Source organism: Melozone crissalis, unplaced genomic scaffold (genome assembly GCF_028551555.1).
Source record: "Melozone crissalis strain CALT ecotype California unplaced genomic scaffold, PUWL_Pcris_2 ptg000097l_1, whole genome shotgun sequence".
Lineage (NCBI taxonomy): Eukaryota > Metazoa > Chordata > Aves > Passeriformes > Passerellidae > Melozone > Melozone crissalis.
This window is the reverse complement of record NW_026535874.1, coordinates 590,275-611,422: the sequence shown is the minus strand read 5'-3', so window position 1 is coordinate 611,422 and position 21,148 is coordinate 590,275. Positions and strand designations below refer to the sequence as shown.

Here is a 21,148-nt window from a genome sequence, read left to right as displayed (position 1 = left end):
CAGGTACTAAAGCTTTATTTAAAACTGAATATATGGCCCTTGTATCGACTAAAATTCTTCCCTTTTGGGGAGGTCATCTTTACCCTTCCTCCCTTACCTTGGGAGGAGCCTTTAACAAATCATATGTATTCATTTTGCAAACTGTGATTGCTTTGCATTTCAGCATGATAATCTTTGCTTGATTTCATACATTGCTATCTTATGCTGCATGCTAAACAACATGTTTGATTTACTTTCCCTTTGCCTTGTTTTCCTTTTAAAGGGACAAGACCAGAGGGCGGTCTGATCTCACAGTCTCCTTGCCATTCTGGGTGGTTTCTTAAAACAAAAAGACATTTCAGCATACAAAAACTCTATCCCGTTTATCTTCCTATTATAAAACAATACTAACAGCAATGAAGTCTTATAAATCTTTTTATTTTCTGAGCTGCTCTTACTGGCAACCTCCTCCCAGTGAGCCTCCTAAAAGGGGCTAATGTAGGAACCTCTTTGCTCTGGTCAGTTCTCATTATTTATTTCTCCTTGCCCTATCTCGCTTCCACTCAAACCTTTTTACAGACCTTCACAGTAGTTTCTCAGTTTTCCTCCTATACACACAGCTCCAGGTGGCAGGTATCAGATGTGATTCCCACACACAAGCTCTAAGACCTTAGGTTCTGAATCTGCTTGACCAGAAACCTCTAATTTACACTTGGGGCATGTGCCCTGACACTTATTAGAACAGCAAAACAGCAATACCAGTGTTTCTCATAAACACCGCACTGCAATAATACCTGCAGATCCAGCTTTTGCCCACAGGCCATTCCCGTGTTCCCTGGGGAGACGAGGCAGCCAGAGCTGTCCCTGTGCCCAGGGGACAGCCACTGTCACCTCACACAGCATGCTAGCCTCTTGATGCACCAAAGGCTCCCCGAAATTGCCCACAAAGGCAGGCTATTCTGTTTGTTACAGAGAACTTTAAATCCCTATAGATTGTTTCCAGTCCAAACTTACTGCAGTACCAGCTGAAGTCTCATAAATCTCATAAGTCTCATTAACTAATTCATCTCATTCATCTCTTCTATCTAAACTCTGTTTTACAAAATATCAGTCTTTTCTAGTTCTCTTCTTGCACAATCTAATTGAGCACTGTGTCTACTTACGCTTGTTTTACTGCCTTGCAAAAAGGCTGTGCTAGTCACAGCCGAAATTCTGATATGCCCACAGACACACGCACCCCCCCCCCCCCTTTATCTCAAATTCACTAGAGCCAAGGCTTGAATTGCTGTGAGGGGGAGAATTCTTGGAATTCCTTTAACTCGCTTTATCGTAGTTAAGCATAAATCACCGTACTATAGTTCTCCTGTGTAAAATGCTACTCTTGTTGCAACAAAATCTTAAAATCTCCACAAACACCACTATACAATCTGAGAATCAAATTACCACAATGCAGCAGAAGAAAATCACCACACAAAATCACTGGGAAAGGGCATATCTCTCAAAGTGCTCACTTTTCTCAACACAACACAGCATACCATAATTCAGCATTTACTCACATCAGTTTTTCCTGGACACAATCAAAATAACAGCACACAGTCTAGAGATCAAGTCCAAACATCCAAGGCAAAGGAACCCTCTGAGCTCATACTCACGGTTAAAATGTACCAAATCTACACAAATCACTACATTTAAACACAATAAATATCATCACTGATGTTCCCCCACTCACTTCTCCACGGGGCACTTCTCTCCCTGCCCCCGCAGCCTGCTGCAGCCGGTGCCTCAGGCCTCACTCGACTGCTTCAAACACGGGTAGTACTCACCCCCCCACACACTGTAGGGCACTGTAGATTTACTCTCTTTTACATACCATTCACTTATACATTTGCACGATTAGAAACACAGTGCACTGGCCACCAAATACATTGACCATACAGCGACACAGTGTCCGAACATCACACACACACAAACAAAACACACACGGACTCAGCAGTTCTGCTCTATCAGAACAATGAACCCCCCAATACACACATACACGGGTTCACCCGGCTCACCCCCTAAGCCAGTAGCGGTTCCACTCTATCAGAACAATGAACCCCCAACACACACATACATGGGTTCACCCGGCTCACCCCCAGAGCCACTAGCGGTTCCGCTCTATCAGAACAATGAACCCCGTCTCTAATACAGCTGCTCTATCAGCTGAACCCAGACGTCTCTGGGTGGTTTACTCCCTTGCTCTCCTTTCCCTCCCCCGGGGGCCCCTCAGTACATACTGTACCTTCCTCCGCAGGCCAGCAGGTCATTGTCTGTCTCCGCAGGTGACAAGCGAGACGAGCGGAGCCCCATCAGGAAAAAAAATCCTGGGGCGTGCCTTGGAGGTCCATCTATCTCCCCTGCCCCTGCAGGGACAGAGAACTCCTGGCTGGCTCGCCATAATGTTTTGCGGAGAGAAGAAGAAACCTCACAACTTTATAAAAGTTGTAAAGCCCGGTATGCCTTTATTACGACGCCTGCCGGACGCAAGCCTCCCCAAAAGGCATGCGTACCCCTGAAGACTTCCGGTCTCCTTTTATCCCCCTTCCAAATGCATATGCATACAGTTTCACAATAAGTTCATACATATTCATTCCGCGTGACATTTATCGCCAGTTCTCCTTTATCAAAGGAATTCCTAGGTCGGGGGCAAATTGACCTTGTGGTCATTTCTGTTTTTCTTTCTCTGTCGTCTTGCTGTCTCCGGCATCTGACTTTTCCTTCAGCTTTGGCCTCACAGACTTTTCACCTCTCTTAGACACTTCACCTAATTCAGAATGGATCTCTACTCTGTCTCAGGGTTCAGGAGGCAAGATGGAGGGAACTGGGTGTATCCAGCCTTTCTCCTTCTTCTTCTTGGCCTCCATCTTCTGCTGTGATGTTGGCACTTACAGATTGGTTTAGAGCAGAAGCTCACTGTCTAACATAGGTGATAGGTTTTGGAAAGTTATTGTAAACATTGTACACGTAGTTTTTAGTATAAAGACATAACACCATCCCGGGGGCAGGCAGAATGCCTTGGACAGTCTTGCTAAGCTGACCTCAGCAGGGCAGGAGAAAATTTTTTATAGATAATATAAAATAAACGACCTTAAGATGGAGAAATGAAGAGCCCTTCTTGAAGACTCCTTCTTCAAGCGCTGGGCTGGGAAAAGAAACCTTTGAACTTTTCTCAGGGTCACTCTAACCAGCTAGAGATCCCAACAGGTGTGGGTGCAGGGGCCTTGTCAGGAGGTGCCAGCCACTGCTCGGAGCTTGCCTGAAAGAGGAGATTGAAAGAGGCGCCCAAAATGGATGCCCAAAAGAGGAGGGGAGTTCCCGTTACAATACAATAAATCATCTTCTGTGCCGCATATTCTAATTTTCACTAACCAATGTAGTACAAGATACAAATCTTACAGCATTTACATACAGCCTGTAAGAAACTTTACACTGCCATACTGTGTTACATTTTAAACCCTAAAAATTACTCTTTGGACCCCTTCTTTCAAGCTAGTAGGGTCTGCTCTGACCCTTGGACCTGTCTGCAAGCAGAGGGTCTTGTTTCATCAAAAGAGGATTACCTTCAGCCAGTCATACCATGGTTTTCCAGTTGTTCAGTAACTAAGGCTTGGTATTTCAAAGCTTGCTTTCATTTCAATCTCACGTATAGTTTCCATATTCTCAAAATCTTTTGCCAGGCAATCATATTTATAAGGCTTTCCTGTTTCATCTTCCCCAGCATCTGCTTCTTTTCATTTTCACCCCCCTTGCCCTGAAGTTGGGGAATCAGAAAGGTTTGTCACAGCCACCCTCATTGCGTCTTTTGGCACCCAAACAGGGACCCTGACATTGAATCATGTCAGCTGGGGTTACCTGATGGATAGGTCAGCGCTCCCTGGGATTTTGGATTGTGCCGGGCGGGCAGATTCATCATTGCTTTGAGGGACCTCGGCCAGGATCCACAAGGGACAACGACAGTTTCACCTGCGTAGGATTGCAGATGGGTTTGGGGAAACGCAGGACAATTATTGCCCATTTTGCCACTCTGATTTTACAATACACACCCACATCCCATAACTCATTTGGGGTGTTCCAGTGGCAGTTCCACCTAAGGTGGAGAAAGAGAAAAATGGGCAGCCGGATGTCCAAAGTAGAAAGGTGTGTAGATCGATGCTTTAAGTTAATTCTCACTGATCATGACTAAATATCTTCAAAGAAAAAATTAAATTCAATCGTGAAGTGGATCATTAAAAATTTTCCAGATGCCCCTGAACCCGACTGTCCTCCCTCCATCTTGGCTCCTCCACTTCCTGCTACCACAACCTTCTCTTCCGCCCTAAATGAACCTCCAGACTCCACCCCCATGAATGTGGGTCACGCCCCCACTTTCAATCATTCCACCTTCACTTTGGGCCATGCTTCTAGAAGGCCACATCAGAAGTCCGCCATCCTAGATCAAGGCCCTTCCTTCCCAACACCTGACAAAATGGCAGTGCCCTTTGCATCACCCTCCGGCAACAATATAACCCCATGCTCAAGGTACTAAGCCCAACTGTCACACTATTTCTAATCCAAATGTTTCTCCTCTAAGTTATTCTTCCTCCCCCGAAGGACAGTTTACAGTTTGGATTCCTCAGAGCCACCTTGCCCCTCAACCCTGGAAGATCCCTGGGAAAGTAAGAAGACTGGCATATGGTCTTGAAATTCCCCCATATGTTATGAAAGAAGGAGGCAGAATCCCAGGTATCAGCCACTGGTTTATGGGGAAATCAAGGATCTGTGTAGGGCAGCTAAAGACCATAGGAAGAACTTACCGTCTTTTAATGGCCTAATGAGGACCATGTTTACAGCACATGTCTTAACCCCCTATGATTTAAAATGTTATATGACCATGTTGCTGTCACCTACAGAATACATCCTGTGGGAAGGGGGATGGAAGTGTTTACTAAATCAATTAATAGCAGACTATGCTAATAATGAGGCAAGGGCGGAATTGACAATCAACCATCTAGGTGGAGAAGGACAACACAGCCTACCAGATGATCAAGCAGTAGGTATCGCCAGAGAAGTATTGGATGATATCAAAGAGATGGCTTTGAAAGCTTTAATCCAGTTATCGTAGTACCCCCAATGTGGACTACCTTGGGTGGCTGCAGCTAAAGCTTTAGGACAATTAGACCATCTTGGGTGCCTGTTAAGTAAGCAAACCAATGCTACCTCCCTCACACTGAGTGGCCTGCTCTCAGACATAGAGACCATCAGACATGCCACCTTGCAGAATAGCGATAGAGTTTTTACTCTGGGCACATGGGCATGGCTGTGTAGACTCTGAGAGCTGTGTGGTAAGAACCTTTCCAGCCAAAGCGAGTCAATCCACAAAAGCATTCAAGTACTGAAGGAAGGGTTCAAGAAGCTTCACGTGGAAAACAAAGACAAGGTCAATAAACTCTTCCAATCCAAGGGACTAAAGGGTTTGATGATGTCGAGCTAAAACAGGACTATTCGTTCTCTTAGTGATTGCTGTATGGTTAATTGTCCCATGTTTGGATGCTTTTGGAAATCTTACAAAATTCTTTCAGTTCCATCTTTGTTGTAAAGCAGAACAGAGAAAGATACCCAACACAGGCTCATCATGGACTCCATGGAGGAGGGAACTGGAGGCCAGGATGGCACAAAAACCTCTCAGAGACTCAGTGTGGGAAGGAAAATCCTTAAAAGTACCTTAAAGTATTCTTAAATCCATAAAGTATCTTAAAAACCTTGAGTATCTCAAAACAATAATGAGCCCCACTGAGTGTCAGTACAAAGTTCTCAAGGGACTCATTAAAGCAGATAATTGGGGCCATGATTGCAGAAACCTCTCACAGAGTCTGGATCAAAAGGGAAACACCAAATACCTTAAAATAACTGAAGTACCTTGAAGCATTAATGAGCCCCACTGAGAGCTGTTACTGACAAAGCCTCTCCAGGGATTAATTACAGCAGATAATTGGAGGCCATGATTGCACAAACCTCTCAGAGACTCCAAGGCAAAAGCCAAACCCAAAGTCCTTTGAAAAACCTGCAGTCCTTGGGAGTATTCAGGAGCCCCCAGGGCCATTGCTGAGCAAGGCTCCCCAGGGACTCCTTCCAGCAGATCCTTGAAGCCACTGGAATGTGGGCTAGGGGGGAAGCTGAGGGCAGGACAAGAGGCTGACAGTGCCCAGCCTGGCTGGGGCTGTGCCAGGAGGCCCCAGGGCCTCAGGACAAGGTGTTTCCTTCCAGCCCTTGGTGGCACAGACCCTGCTGCTGTGCCCCAGGGCACCAAGACTTGACTTCTCTTCATCCTCACCTGTCATCAGTGCCTCCAGTTCAATGCTCTGCCTGGGGCCTGGGGACACTTTCTCAGTTGTGTCCCTCAGTGGGACCCATTAAAAGTCCAAGAAACTTTGGAGTTGGATTCTGACTTGGAGTTCTGGAGAGGTTTCTTCAGCTCCCTCTCAGGGACTGATGTTCAGGGCCTGAGCACAAAGCCCCAGAGGCTCATAAAGTCTTTGTCCTGTGTCTGTGCTGCTAAGCTGAGCCTGGCACAGAGGTAGCTCCTGGTAACCAAGAAGAGCTTCAAAAGCACATTTCTCTTGATGAGCAGCTCTGCCAGCCCAGCAGGGCTGGGGCACTGCCTGCAGCCACCCCAGGCACAGCACAGAGGCACAGAGATCTTCAATCAGTCAGGGCTGGGAAGGTGCTGAGAAGTGCCTGGGGCAGAATCACTGCCAGCCCTTGGCACAGGAACCTCTGGTTGCAGGACAATGCAGCTGCAGCTCCTGGAGCCATCTCCTAAAGCTGCAACATCCCAATGCCTGCAGACCCTGTGAGTACATTCTCTGATTGTCTCTTGTGCCGAGCAGCCAGGGGTGCCCAGGGCTGTCCTGCAGAGCAGGGTCCTGCAGCCTAGGGCGCTGTGCTGGGGCAGGGACTCTGCTGCCTGCCAGGGACAGCTCTCAGCCAGCCCTGGCAGCTGCTCCCAGCACTGGGAGACAAGATCTGTGTAAAAGGAGAGAGCTGGTAAGGCTTGGAAGTGTTCTCCTTGTGTGGGGAGGATGCTGCATTGATCAGGACTGCTCCCAGTATGGCATTTAACTGCAGAACATTTTAAAGTAGATTATACAGGGAGCACACTGAGTCAGGGACTGCATGCAAGGGGAAATCCTGCTTTATTAATCTACTGCTCTGGGTTGTCTGAGTGAGAAATTGCACATCAATATTTATCTCTCAGTTCAGGGTGAGAAATTTTTTTTCTGAAATCATTCGAAATCAGGCAGTTAGAGAAATTAGCACAGGACAACTCAGAGGCAGCATCAATGACGCTTTTCCAGCCCCCTCAGAGTTGCTCTGATGGCTCTGCAGAGCCACAGCTGCCCCTGGCCAGTGCCTGAGATGGGAGGGGTCTGCAGGGCAGAGCTGAGCCCCCAGGGCTGGGCTGGGCTCTGGCAGCACTGGCAGGGCCCAACCCTGGGCACAGGGAAGCAGCTGCAGGCAGGGACAGCTCCAGGCAGCAGAGCCCTGGGCAGGGAGTGGGGGGAAAGTAAAGTGCCCCCAGGTTGTGCTGGGATATTTAAAGTCCTCTCCAAACCCAGCTAATCCATTATTACATTTTTTACAGATCCCCATGTCAAGGCACAGCAAATGTCCAACAGCAGCTCCATCAGGCACTTCCTCCTGCTGGCATTGGCAGACATGCGGCAGCTGCAGCTCCTGCACTTCTGCCTCTTGCTGGGCATCTCCCTGGCTGCCCTCCTGGGCAACGGCCTCATCATCACCGCCGTAGCCTGCGGCCACCACTTGCACACGCCCATGTTCTTCTTGCTGCTCAACCTGGCTCTCGCTGACCTGGGCTGCATCTGCACCACTGTCCCCAAAGCCATGCACAATTCCCTCTGGGACACCAGGGACATCTCTTATACAGGATGTGCTGCACAGCTCTTTTTCTTTGTGTTCTTCATTGGAACAGAGTTTTCTCTCCTGACTGTCATGTGCTACGACCGCTATGTGTCCATCTGCAAACCCCTGCACTACAGGACCCTCCTAGGCAGCAGAGCTTGTGCCCACATGGCAGCAGCTGCCTGGGCCAGTGGCTTTCTCACTGCTCTCATGCACACAGCCAGTACATTTTCCCTGCCCCTGTGCCATGGTAATGCCCTAGGCCAGTTCTTCTGTGAAATCCCACAGATCCTCAAGCTCTCCTGCTTCAATTTGTACCTCAGAGAACTTGGATTTCTAGTGTTTTCCATCTCCTTAGGACTGGGATGTTCTGTGCTCATTGTATTTTCCTATGTGCAGATCTTCAAGGCTGTGCTGAGGATCCCCTCTGAGCAGGGATGGCACAAAGCCTTTTCCACCTGCCTCCCTCACCTGGCCGTGGTCTCCCTGTTCCTCAGCACTATCATATTTTCCTATCTGAAGCCCCCATCCATGTCCTCCCCATCCCTCAATCTGGTTCTTTCAGTTTCGTACTCGGTGGTGCCTCCAGCCCTGAACCCCCTCATCTACAGCCTGAGGAACCAGGAGCTCAAGGCTGCAGTTTGGAGATTGATGACTGCATGCTTTCAGGGACAGTAAATTGCTGGACAATTTTTGCAAATAACTTGTAATAAAAGTAATCTTTCATACTTCTTCTTGGTTTGGTTGTGGGGATTTTTTTCCCTTGTTTTAGTTTTACATATTTTAAAAAAATAAATGTCATTGCTTGTGCCATTTCTCATTTTGTTTCTCTCCACATTCCCTGTGGCCACAGACTGTGTCAATGAGGGGCTGCACTCTCAGTGGCTTTAAAGGAACTAAATGATCTCCCAGCAGAGTTTTCTGCAGAGATGCCCTTTTGTTGCCTTCTCTGGAGCTGCAGCAGCAATGTCTGTGTGCAGAGCTGGGGGCAGATCAGTGCTGGCCCAGCAGCTGGGCCCAGCAGCAGCAGCACTTGGTGTTGCCAGTGCTGCTGCCGTGGCCCTGCCCTGCTGCCCAGGTGGCCCTGGTGTTGCTGTAGGGCCTGAGTGCTCTCGGGGCCGGGCACAGCCCTGGGGGTGGCAGTGCCAGGGCCGCAGCAGGGACAGGCCATGGGCACTGCTGGGGCTGCGCTGATGCCTCAGGCCAGGGCCTGGGGACTCCAGGCTCCTTGCCCAGGCTCTCTCAAGAACACAGCCAGGCCAATGCTCAGCACAGAAAACCCTCGTGAGCAGCCCCAGGCTGGCTGTGGGCCGGCTGGGGGCAAACAGCATGACTGGGGCTCTGCAAGGGCCATGGGGCAGACGGGAAGAAGCAGCAGAGCAGGGGCTGATCCATCCCCAGTGCACTGCACAGCCCAGGGCAGCGTCCCAGAGCGTCCTCACGGAGCTGCCAACAACATCCCCCCTCTGCAGCCCTGGCCTCTCCCCAGCTCACACAGGTGCCCCATCCTTGCAGGCACAGACACGGCAGCACTGGCTCAGCAGCCCCTGTTTGCATTGCACACAGCAGGGGGAGCACCCCCATGCTGTTGGTGTGGGGACATGAACCTGAGGGAGCACAAATGCCATCGGCCCTGGGGCCAGCAAGGGCTGGGGGACACCAGGGAAACCACTCAGGTTTTTCCTGGCCTCTGCAGTCAGCCAGCAAGTTTGTTCCCATCAGCTGGGAGTTTCCTGTCCCACTGCAGATGCTGTTGCTCAGAGCCAGGGCTGCGTGGCAGCCACCTCCAAACTGCCCTGAGCAATTCCTTGGCTTCACCTTTGCTTTCTTTACTCTTCCTGCTACAAATGTCTTCCTATTGCCCACTTCTGTCCCTTCCCCTGCAAACAGCCCATCCCTGTTTGCCCTTTCCTCTCTGGCTCCACTCCCCATTGCAGTTCCTGACTTGGCACCATGGGAACGTCCCTTGGGCAGCAGGATCATCCTAAAAGTGCTGCAGGAATTGTCTGCAGGCTCCTGCAGTGCCTGGTGCTGCACCCTTGCCAGAGGCACCCCAGGCCAGGGGGGCACATCTGGGCTGCTGTGTCTGTCTCTGGGGCTCCCTGTTCTGGGCAGTGAGGAGGAGCTGCAGAGGCTCTGCAGGACTGACAGGATGGGCTTTGGGGCTGGCAGGAGAAGCTGAGGGACCTGGGCTGCTGGAGCTTCTGAAGAGGAGGCCCGGGGCTCATCCTACAACTGCTCCAAGGGTGGCTTCAGAGAGTCACAGAATCAGCAGGGTTGGAAAAGACCTTGGAGATCATCAAGTCCAGTCTGTGCCTTGACACTGCCTTGTCTTCCTTGAGCCTCCTCTTCTCCAGGATAAACAACCACAGCTCCCTCCGCCACTCCTCAAAGCCCTTGTGCTCCAGACTCCTCCCCAGCCTTGCTGCCCTTCTCTGGACACACTCCAGCCCCTCCATGTCCTTCCTAAATTAGGGGCCCAGAACTGCAAGCAGCACTCGAGGTGCTGCCCCAGCAGTGCTGAGCACATGGGAACAATCCCTGCCCTGCTCCTGCTGGCCACACCATTCCTGATCCAGGCCAGGAGCCATTGGCCTCCTTGGCCACCTGGCCACACTGCTGGCTCATGTCCAGCCTGCTGTCCATCAGTCCCTGCAGGTCCCTTTCTGCCTGGCTGATGTCCAGCCACTCTGTCCCCAGCCTGTAGAGCTGCTGGGGTTGTTGTGGCCAAAGTGCAGGGCTTGGCACTTGGACATGTTAAACCTGACCTTGTTGAATTTGGGCCCTGGATCCAGCCTCTCCAGGGCCCTCTGCAGAGCCCTCCTACCCTGCAGCAGATCCAAACTCACACCCAGCTTGGTGTCATCTGCAAATATGCAGATGCTGGACTCAGTCCCTTCATGCAGATCATCAGTGCAGATATTGAAATCCACGCTGGCTGGTTCTGATCTCTCGGCCATCCTGTGGGTGCCCTGTGATGGCACTCAGGGTGATCTGTTCCATAACCTTGCCGGGCACCCAGGTCAGGCTGACAGGCCTGGAGTTCCCCAGATCCTCCTTCCAGCCCTTCTTGGGGATGGGCTCACACTGGCACCTCCAGTGCTCTGGGACCTCCCTGCTGAGCCAGGACTGATGGTAAATGATGGAGAGCAGCTTGATGGAGCTCATCCACCAGTTCCCTCATCCCCCTGGGATTGATCCCATCCAATTCCATACACCTATGAGCATTTGAGAGGCTCAGCAGGTCACCAACTGCTTCCTGCTGGATTACAGGGGTCTGTTCTGCTCCTTGTGCCCATCCACCAGCTCAGGAGAACACTTGTCCTGAGGACAACCTGTCCTAATATTGAAAATTGAGAGAAACAAGATGTTAGTCTGTTCAGCCTTTTCTTTATCTTTAGATACTATATTCCCCACTGCATCCAATAAAGAGTAGAGGTTCTCTTTATCCAGACTTTTACATAATTAATTTATTTATAGAAAACTTTTCCATTATTTTTCACTGAAGTGGCCTGGTTAAGCTCTAATTGAACTTTCACATCTCTGCTTTTCTTTCTGCATGACTTAATAACATCCTGAAACACTTCCGAAGTTGCCTGACTTCCTGTCCAAAGTTAATGCACCCTCTGTTTTCCCCTGACTTCCCACAAAAGCTCATGGGCAGCCAGGACAGCCATTTTCCTCACTAGCTCATCTTTTGCCACACTGGGACAGGCAGCTCCTTCCCACTTAAGATGATTTTTTGGAAATGTGTCCATTTTTCCTGGACCCCTTGGTTTTTAAGGACTGTTTCCCTTAAAAGAAATGAGTAACTGATTTAGTACTCCCCAAATCAGTATCATGAACAGGCGAAAGTCTGCCCTTCGTAATTCCAGTGTAGAAATTTTGTTGCTGCCCCTCCTTCTTTCATAGAACATTGAAAACTTGATTATTCCATGGTCACTGTGCCCCAGGCAGCCTCCGAGCCCCACATCTGCCACCAGCCCTTCTCTGTTTGTGAACAGCAGCAGACAGAGCTTTCCTTGGCAGTGGGAGTGTTACCAAAAATTCAGAAAAACAGATAACTCCTTAATCCCAATATAGCATTAAGAAGCAGCATTCTTTATTCAGCTGGATGCACAGAGGATAGCTCCTCCCAAAGCCCTGCATGCTGAGAACAGGAAAGTTTCTGTTTATTTTCTGTATTTTGCACACAAATTCATTGATTGTCCTGGACTAAAAATACAGATGATAATAATTTCCCCAAAATCATTACCACTTTTCCTCTCCCCATTACCCATGTGTTGTTCTGTCCTGGGGTCTCTCTGGTGGTCCCTGGTGCTCATGTACCCCAATGTTCCCATGGGCCCGGCTGAGCTGGCAGGACACTGAGGCTGCTGAACTTCCAATTCCCCTTCTCACACAATGGGCATTGTGTGGTTTCCATAGGCCTGGGGTTTTGGAGAACAAGCTCCAGGTGTCAGCTCAGCTGGTGGAGACAATTTATCATCTGATAACATGAGGTCACAGAGTGGGCTATGACATCACAGAGTGCATTACGTGAGGTCATTGAGCAGCTATGACATCATAGGCCATATCTGTGACATCAGATATCCAGCTGTGACATCACATGGCAGACTGTGACATCACAGACTGGTGTGACATCAGAGACCAGCTGAGTGACATTAGAGACTGGGCTGTGACATCACAGAGCAGGCTGTGACATCCCAGAGGGGCTGTGTGACATCCCAGCAGGGCTCTGTCAGGTCACTGGGTTGGTCACTCTGCCCCAGCTCCCCCTCACAGTTTCTCCCAACAAGTCCAATGCTGTTCATGCCCAGCTGGGTCCCTGTCCCCCGGGATCCCCCCAGCCCACCTGGAGCCACAGCCTCCACCAAAGGATGTTCCACAGGATCCACCCCAGAGCCTGACAGGGGACAAGGGGCCAGGGCTGTGTGACCAGGACATCAAGGATGGGGATTATCCAGGTCACTGTGGCCTGGGTTGGGTTCCCCAGGGCAGGAAAGATGCCTGGCAGCTGGAGCAGGGTCTGGGAAGGGCCTCCAAGGTGTGGCCGGAGCCCTTGGGCTGTGAGCAGAGGCTGAGGGAGCTGGGCTTGTCCAGCCTGGAGCAGGGAAGGCTGAGGGGCTCCTCATCCCAGCCTGGCAGTGCCAGCCAGGAGGGGATGGAGAACACAGAGCCAGGCTCTTCACAGGGGGCTGGTGGGAGACAAAAGCCAATGGGTGGAAGGGGAAAGAGGGGAGATCAGCCAGGGCATGAGGAGATGAAATGAGTCAGGCTGGTTTCAGCACCAGGGGTCTGAGTAAATGTATAAACGTCCAACCCTCAGCAACTGAGAGAGCTGGACATACTGAAACATGAGTGTATTTGAAAATTTAGTCCCAGGTACAATCTGGCTTGTCAAAGGAATTTATGGACCAAGAATCAAAAAGCAATGGAAAAATAGGGTTCTGACAAATTTCTGAGTTCTTGCAACTTTAATTACTACTTAGAATAGCTCACATTGTGTTCTTGGACAGAATTCACTTGAAGTAATATATTCCTCTACTCTATTAGAAATGAGTGACAATGTGCCCCATCCCCAGAGCAGTGGTATGGGAAGGAGGGAACATAACTCTTAAGTTAACCCTTTAAACTTTAATACAGTAGCTGATCATTTTGTAATTTAACTCTAATAATTGAACAGCAAGGAGTTCACTCAGGTGGAATAATGAACAAGGATGAGTAGTTTTATAATATTTTTTTCCTCCTCTCAGAATCTTCCAGTACATTCCCTCCCTTCCTCCTCATCTCTAAATTGCACATATATAGAAGAATTTTATTTTATTTTGAAACTGATGGGAGCTGTGTTTCAAGGTATGACTTTTGACCATAATATCTCTGAATCAAACTCGAGATTCACAAGGATGCTTGATTTTAATTCTGAGGGATGCATCCACAGCAGGGATCTACCCTGGAGCTGTTGGTCCTAGAAGTACACAGTACCTTGGAGTGGCATTTCAGATGCCATTTTGTAATTTAATGGATCAGATTACTTTCTTTTCAAGAAAAACTAAGTTTCTTGTGGGCTCAGTCAACGAGATGGAGCCATTTTAAGAATAAGCCAGACGGGACAGTACTGCACATTTATGTGGAAAACACATTTTCCTAAATTATTAGTTTCCCTGTCCAGTCTTACAGGAAAATTAGACTGCTGGATATCAATTCCTGTAATTGAGCTGAAATCCTGCAAGGTAACATTTACTCTGAAGTATAAATTTAATAAAGTTACATATAAAGCATACAATGAATATTGTCAGGACATCTTTAAAATGCTATTCTACATACTTTCTAATGCTGGGAGAAGTTCCTGTGGTCTGTTTTCAGTCCTACAATTATGAAGTATACTATAAAGCATAGCACAACTGACTATTTCCATCTCATGCAAGAAAAGTTACACAAAGTAGCAGAAACAGTTGCATTTTAGCTGCATTTCAAAAAGAGGTGCATTGGTGCTTAAGGCCAAAGTAGGGGAAATGAGAAGATCTGTGAGTTGATCAAAAAGCTGTAAGGAAACTTTGCTCACAAAGCAGAGGTAAATTTGTAGAAGTTTGAGAAAATCCATTTGGGTAATCCCTGGTTTTGAAAGTGTTGGGTTAAAAAGTCAACCTGCAATACTGTGACTCAGAATGGGCAATCAAATCCAGGGATGTCTTCAAGTCACCACTACTTGTGAAAAATCTCCTTAAAATAAAAAGTAGCTGACATGTCCTGGGATGGTAAGGCAAACCTATTTCCTACTCACATGTGCTCTTCAGATCTTCCACATGGCGGAAATGCAATCTAATCCTATAAATCCAAAGTCTGATGGGCCCATTCTAAAGCTCCTCAAAGACACGGTCCTGTGGAATATCAGATGACATGTCTGTGCTGAGTCACCACAAAAGAAAGCTAAGCCAAGGCTCATGATTCCACGGGTGAACAGAGCTGATTTGCAGAGGAGTTGCATGCACTTTATTCCCCCTCCCACCCAGGATTTTGTTCCAAAAATTTCAAGATGCCTCCTGGGTCTGCCTCAAGATTTTGACAGAGAAGGGAGTGACGGCATCTCATTTGTACTGGGATGCAGCTATCCAAATTTCTGCAGGGAACCTTACAGGGAGCATGGAGCTTGCGCAAACATCTGTCCCACTGCAGCTTTGCACTGTTCCAAAGGGTGCTCCTTTGGGCTCGACACCTGCAGGCCATTGCAGAGCAGCGAGCTGCAGGCTGCTGCCAGAGCTCCGACACAACGAAAGTGTGGCAGCCCAAGAATCAGCACACGTCTCTTTGGGATGTTCTGAGACTTTCAGTTGCCAGAGAAATAGCAAGCAGGACCACAGGAGCTCTGCGTCAAGACCTAAGCCAGCCTGTCCCTGACACAAAGAGAGGGCAGCCTCCAAAGCGAGTCAGAACAAAGGACAGCATGCACGCACGTGCTCAAGAAGAGACTGCAGCCTAAAATACTCCTGGCAATTTATTATCTTTGCTTCTTTTTCCCCCTAAATGACACTGAAGAAGTGAGACTTTTCAGAACCAGCTTCGATGCCACCTAGAAGAAGCAGCCTTGCTTTCAGGCAAAGCTTTTGGGAGCAAAGGGCATGTTTGCTTGGATTCCTTGGATGTCGCTTGGCTTGGCGCATTTTCTGAGTTCCCCTGGGATGCCTTGAGCACTGCCTTATGGACTGGGAGGACATTTTCTGCTGCTTTATGAGTGAGGAGAACTTGCCAGGCTTTTCTGTGGCATCAGCTGTACAGAAGGTTGGCTTGCTGGGCACAAGAAAGCCACAGAGCAGCTGCTATTGTGAGGTCAAGCCAGAGGTGTCATGTCACAGTGCTGGCAGCACAGCGTTGTCCCGGTGCGCGCAAGGCCTGCTTGTTCAGAGCGGCTCTTCCACTCGCTTCCTGCAGGAGGATCCTTGTGCTCAAGGAGTTCTCAGCAGACGGCCTGCACCCCGAGAGGAGTCTGGGCCTTCCCTTGGGTGGCATTCAGTGTGCAAACCCGCACAGTGCTGCCAAAATGGTCGGGCAGGTCTGTGCCTCGGTTTGCACGGTCTTTTCTCTTGTCTATTCTGGCTACTACCTGACCCAGCTGACTCGTAAGTAAAGGTTTCTCATGGGGCTGGCATCACCTGGCTTTTGCTTCACTCTGCTCTTTATACCACACCAGTGGCCCAGTTTATTTGGGAACAAAATGGCCATGAACATGCCGCCACTTTGGTCAATGTCCTGCCAGCAGCATCAGCTAAAAAGGGGACATCTCTATACTGGGTGGCGGGTGCAGAGTATTTGCCGTGCAACCTGCAGCGGTTGCCTTCCCTCCCCGAGAGAGTGCACGGCAGCGGAGTCTGTCATTTCCTCCGCTTGCTGCTTCAAGCAAGACAAGCTACAAATTGCAGACTCTGAGGGGAGATCCTCAGAAGTACTTCTAGCAACTCAGTGGTTGTCTCCAGGAGTGAAGGAAAGCACCTTTCGCTCCAAATTCTGCCCCTTAGAGGCCTTGGCTGCGTGACTTGACCCTTTGATGGTGTGCCAAGACTGCGATTCCCTTGGCCATGCAGCACAAAGTCCAGTGCAGGGAGGGTTTGCTGCTGAGCCCAGCAGCTGTTCCTGAGCTGCTTCAGCAGGGAGCTGCCACAGGGAAGGGGCCCTTTGTGGAAGCTTTGCTGGGCTATCATCTTCAGCCTAGGGATGGGAATTAGGGCATGCCATTTAAAAGAATATCTATCTAAAATGCAGGAAAGAGAAGAGGAAAATGCTGGTTGTGCTGCTGGGCACAACAGAAGCTCAGAGTGTTGAAGAGCAAGGGGCATTTCCACCACCATGTTTCTATTTCTCTCTTGGCAAAAGAGGCCCAAATGTAGACAGAGCCTACTATAGCACCCTTGTTGTTCTCTTGTTTGCTGTGGGAAAGAGCTGTTGCTCCGGGAGGCATGCTGGGAAAGGGAAATGCTTTGTCTTGGGACTGCCTTGTGCTGTGCAAGTGGCCAGCACGGCCACTTTTCTAAGGGCCTCTGGTTCCTTTTGCCTTGCTCGCTGCAGGTCACCTGACACGTGGATGAAGGCAAGCCTGTCCTTTGGTGAGTGGCAAAGGAAGCTGTGACGTTGCTGGCATGTGAGAATTGTGTGGCAATTCTGCCAGCTTGGCCTGTTGCAGTCGAGTGTGGAGTGCCAGCGTGGGAGGCTGAAAGAAAGGCCAACTGCCCGGTGGCATCATCAACAGCAAAGGGAGCACTGGCTGTTTGCTGATTTTCCAGTGAAGAGCCTTTCAAGAGATGAAAGGTAAATGGGACAGCTCCAAGGCATCTTGTTGCTTCTAGGCAGCAGGGAAGCTCGAATGCACAGCAAGATGGAGTAGCACCTCATTCAGCCAACTTCCTCGGGTTTTCATGCCTCAGAGTGCCATTTGTATCAAAGTCTTGATTTGCCCTTCTTCTGGGTCCTTTCCCAGCTCAATAGAGAGCAGCTGCTAAGGGACTGGCTTTTGCCCATCTCTCTCACTTCTGTCTGTCTGCAGGGCTCAACAGCAGGGTCAGCAGCTCCTCTGCCTGGCTCTGTCATTGAGGAAGAGGCTGAAGAGGAGCAAAGGAACATCAAGCCTCCAGCTGCTGTCCCTCCACAGCCTGAATGTGCAGAGCCAGTAAGTGGCAGCTGAACTTGTAACTGCCTTTGGTGCAGGGCCAGGCTTCCAGTTTTGGAGCAGCCCTTGTTGCTGGTGGCTGAAGATGCTGGCGGCTGTGTGCCTGCTGTGACATAGTGCTGCTTCAGGCAAGCCAGGCAGCCCTGGCCAATGGGTTCTGAAGTTGTACATTTAAGCTGGGATGCTGAGAGGGCCCGAGAATGTCTCTTGGGATCAGACAGGAGGCAGCATTCAATGATTCTCAGTGTAGGAGTCAGCCCCTTGTGCCCATTGTCAGTGCAGGCTGCCTGTGGTCAGCAGACAGAGTGGCCCAAAGACGCAGTTGACAGCCTTGCAGGGAACCAGGGAGACACTGACCCCTGGAAGGGACTTGCCCTCTCCATGGACTAATTAGCTTCAGGCTGTGCTTCGCTTCCAGCTGCTCAGAACAGAGTTTGGAGAGGAGAATGCTTGGCAGCCCTGCATTGTAAAGGGCGGGTGGGTCTGGGTAGGGCTGGAAGGCATGTCCCAAGGGCCGCTCCCTAAAGGCTGTCATGGAGAGGGGAAATCGGTGAAACAGATCAGAGAAGGGACACGCTGTGGGCTTCTGAGCAGACCATTGCATGCCAGCTCCGGGCTGATTTCATTGCCCAGGGAAAGACAGGAGGAGGAAATCAACGAGGCTCTAGGGCCCTGCTCTGATCTCTTTGGATCTTGGCAGCCCCATGGCTACCTTGTTGCCAGTGTCTTGCAGAAAAGCTGCAAACATGGAACATGGAGGTGGCCGTGAGGGGCTGGATCCAAGCAGCCTTTGGGCTTTTCCCAAAGTTGCCTTTGAGAAGGAGACATGGAAAATGCCCCAGCTGGAGAGGCCTGGCGGTGGCTGACAGCACCTTGCCAAGGCCTTGCTCTGGCCGTGCACTGCGCGGGGCATGTGTGCAATCCGCCCTTCTGATGGGCAATCCTTCCTTGTCCCAGCTCAACACAGGCTCTGCAATTCAACCTGGTGCCACCGGAGCAGCGTGGCCTGCAGCAGCTAGCTCGCCCCCGCTGCTGGTACTGCCTGCAGCAGCGCAGCCCAGCAGCCCGAGATGAGGGAGGAGCAGGGCCTGAGGACACTGAGTAAGTCGGGTGCATTTCTTGTCTACCAGAGCAGTGTGTTGTGTGCGTGTCTGGGTGTAGGCTGCGCCAGAAGCTGCCCTTCGGTCTCAGAGGCACTTAGGCCTCTCTGCAGAACCTGTTGTTGTGCTTTGAGGCAGCGCAGCAGCACTCAGGGAGTTCCTGCTGCTGGTGAGGGTGGCTGGGCCTGGCTTGGCTCTGCCTGGGCTGCCTTCTGTGCCAAAGACAAAAGCAGAGATTGTTTCTGCTTGAGCAGAAGGCTGGCACCTAGCAAGTGACTAGGCCCCAGGGAGCTCTCTGGCCCCAGCTGTTTTCGGGCTCCCGTTCTTACTCCTCCTCTGGCTCAGACACTTTGTGCCCCTGGCAGTGGACCTGCCAGTGATGGTGGCTGTGATTGCAGAGGCTGCAAAGGCCCTTGGTTACCTCTTAGGGCCCCCTTCTTAAGGGCTTCTCATTTTGGCTTATGGCATGGGATGGTGTGCTTGAATGAAATCAAGGCCTTCTTGGAAAGGCCACATGATGAAAGGTGGAGAAGATGGCCCTCCCACTTGCTGGTCTCAGCAGCTGGAAGCCAAGGGACCACAAAGGGCCCAGAACTGCTGGCAGCGGGGCTGCCTTTGGGAGGCTCTGGGCAGCGGCATCTCTGTATGCCAGTGAGTGCCCTGCACTGCTTTTGTCTTTCAGGTAGCATTGTGAGTGTGGGCCAGCCCATAGGCAAATACACAGCATTTGAAGAACTGGGATGAGGGTAAGCATGGTGTCGGCTCCTTTTGTAAAAGTGTGGGCCAGGTCTTTGGCTGGTGCAATATCAAGCGTGAAGTCAGGCGAGCTTTAATCATGGTCAGGCTCTGGCTTGACCTCCTGTTGCCTGCCTGGACTGCTTGGTCCAAGCAATCCGAAGGCCTCATCAAAGACAAGTTGATGCTGGCATTGTCTTGCTTGCAGCAATGAGGAGCAGGAACTAGGAAACCCCCTGCCCCTGCAGCTTTCTGGCCTGAAAGAGCATCTTGCCATTCAAGAAATGTCAGATTCTCAAGGACAGTCTTCTGACTCTAATTTTTCTCACTTTTTTGACACACACACATGCATGCATACCCACACAAGGAGAAGAGTTACCCCTAGGTTTGGAAATGACCTGGCTGGGCGTGCGCCTTGGAGGCCCTTGGTCTTCATGCTTTTGGGTGCAGCTCCGAGCACTCCTGGTGGCCTGGGCATTGTGGAATGTGGGAGAGCATGGACAGGAGCCTTGTCTCGCTGAGCAGCGGTTTCTGGTTTCTCTCCACAGAGTGCCAGCACATCATCAGGTGGTGTTGATGCATGGACCCCACAGACAGGCCATCACTGGAAGACTTTTGGAGCATTCTTGGCTACAGGAGCCCTGCCTGGCCCAGGAGACAGCAGAGATGCATCCCTGTGCACAGTAGGATCCAGGAGCCAGCAAGTAGCACCGGCACGAGTCTTGTGGCGCTGGAAGAAAACCCCGGAGCGTTTCCCTGCGGCTGTGGCACGGAGGAGAGAGCGCAGCTGGAGAGATGCTTCCGCTGGTCCCTGTGAGCTGTGGAGGGAGTGGCTCCATGCTGCCCATCCCATTGGAGAAGTGGTGGCAGTGCGGTGAAGGTGCCATGGACTGGGACAGGGGAAACATCCCCCTGCAGCTCAATGGCATCGTGATGTCCCTGCAAGCCGGGGCACAGCTGGCATGTTCTTCTGGAGCACGACCCCTTCTGGAGGGGGAAACACCCCCTCAGGAAGCTGGCTGGCTACCCCAGGATGTCGGACCTGGCCTGGGCTGAGGGAAGGTGGGTGATGCTTTTGCCATTCATCTACTCTGGCAGGAATTTGAACTTTAGACAATCACATGCCGTTATGTGTTTTCTCACTAGTTTTATAGATTGGAGAAGTCACTGTGTTCCAGAACTGTGGATAGAGGGTGAGTTTTGGGAGGGAAACAGGAGGTGCCCTGTCAGGGTCCGTCCTAGTGGACAGATGACCTGATGGTTCGTAGGAATGATCTCAGAGTGCAAACCACCAACACGGTACAAGGGGGTTTGCAGTGATAATCAAATCAAATGCAATTTTATTGAAATAACCACAGCAAAAAATGCGATAGAGGGATTAAGGGAGAGGAAAAGATAGAGAAAGAGACAGAAGAGAGAGAGAGCAGGAGGGAGAGGGGATATAGCTACCAACGCAGAGACGAAGTCCTTTGATGCAGTCCAGCCGAGGGTCCGCCTGCTACGCTGCAGAGATCTCAAAGGCTCTAGCTAACTCAGAGGTTTTTATTACTGAAAATTGTGAGGGGGGGGGAAACAGATACAATAGGGAACAGATGTAACAGGTAATCTATGTTCTCAGGAGTAAATGAGCTTGATAGATGTAACAGGTAGTTATGTTCTCAGCAGTAAATGAGAGCCATTGTTTTCTTGGTCCAGTGGTCACAACCTGCAGGCAAACATCTCGTTTCAGTCAGCTTGC

General features: G+C 50.3%; 1 protein-coding gene across 1 annotated transcript; it reads left to right on the top strand.

The window, feature by feature from the left end:
• Positions 1–7,662: 7,662 nt before the first annotated feature.
• LOC128947360 (olfactory receptor 14J1-like) lies at positions 7,663–20,227 on the top strand. Its single transcript, XM_054291613.1, has 7 exons — positions 7,663–8,591; positions 15,847–16,034; positions 16,172–16,281; positions 17,453–17,575; positions 18,533–18,610; positions 19,358–19,365; positions 20,047–20,227. Exons 1-7 carry the CDS (start codon positions 7,663–7,665, stop codon positions 20,225–20,227), a joined length of 1,617 nt encoding a protein of 538 aa, XP_054147588.1.
• The last annotated feature ends 921 nt before the right edge of the window (positions 20,228–21,148 follow it).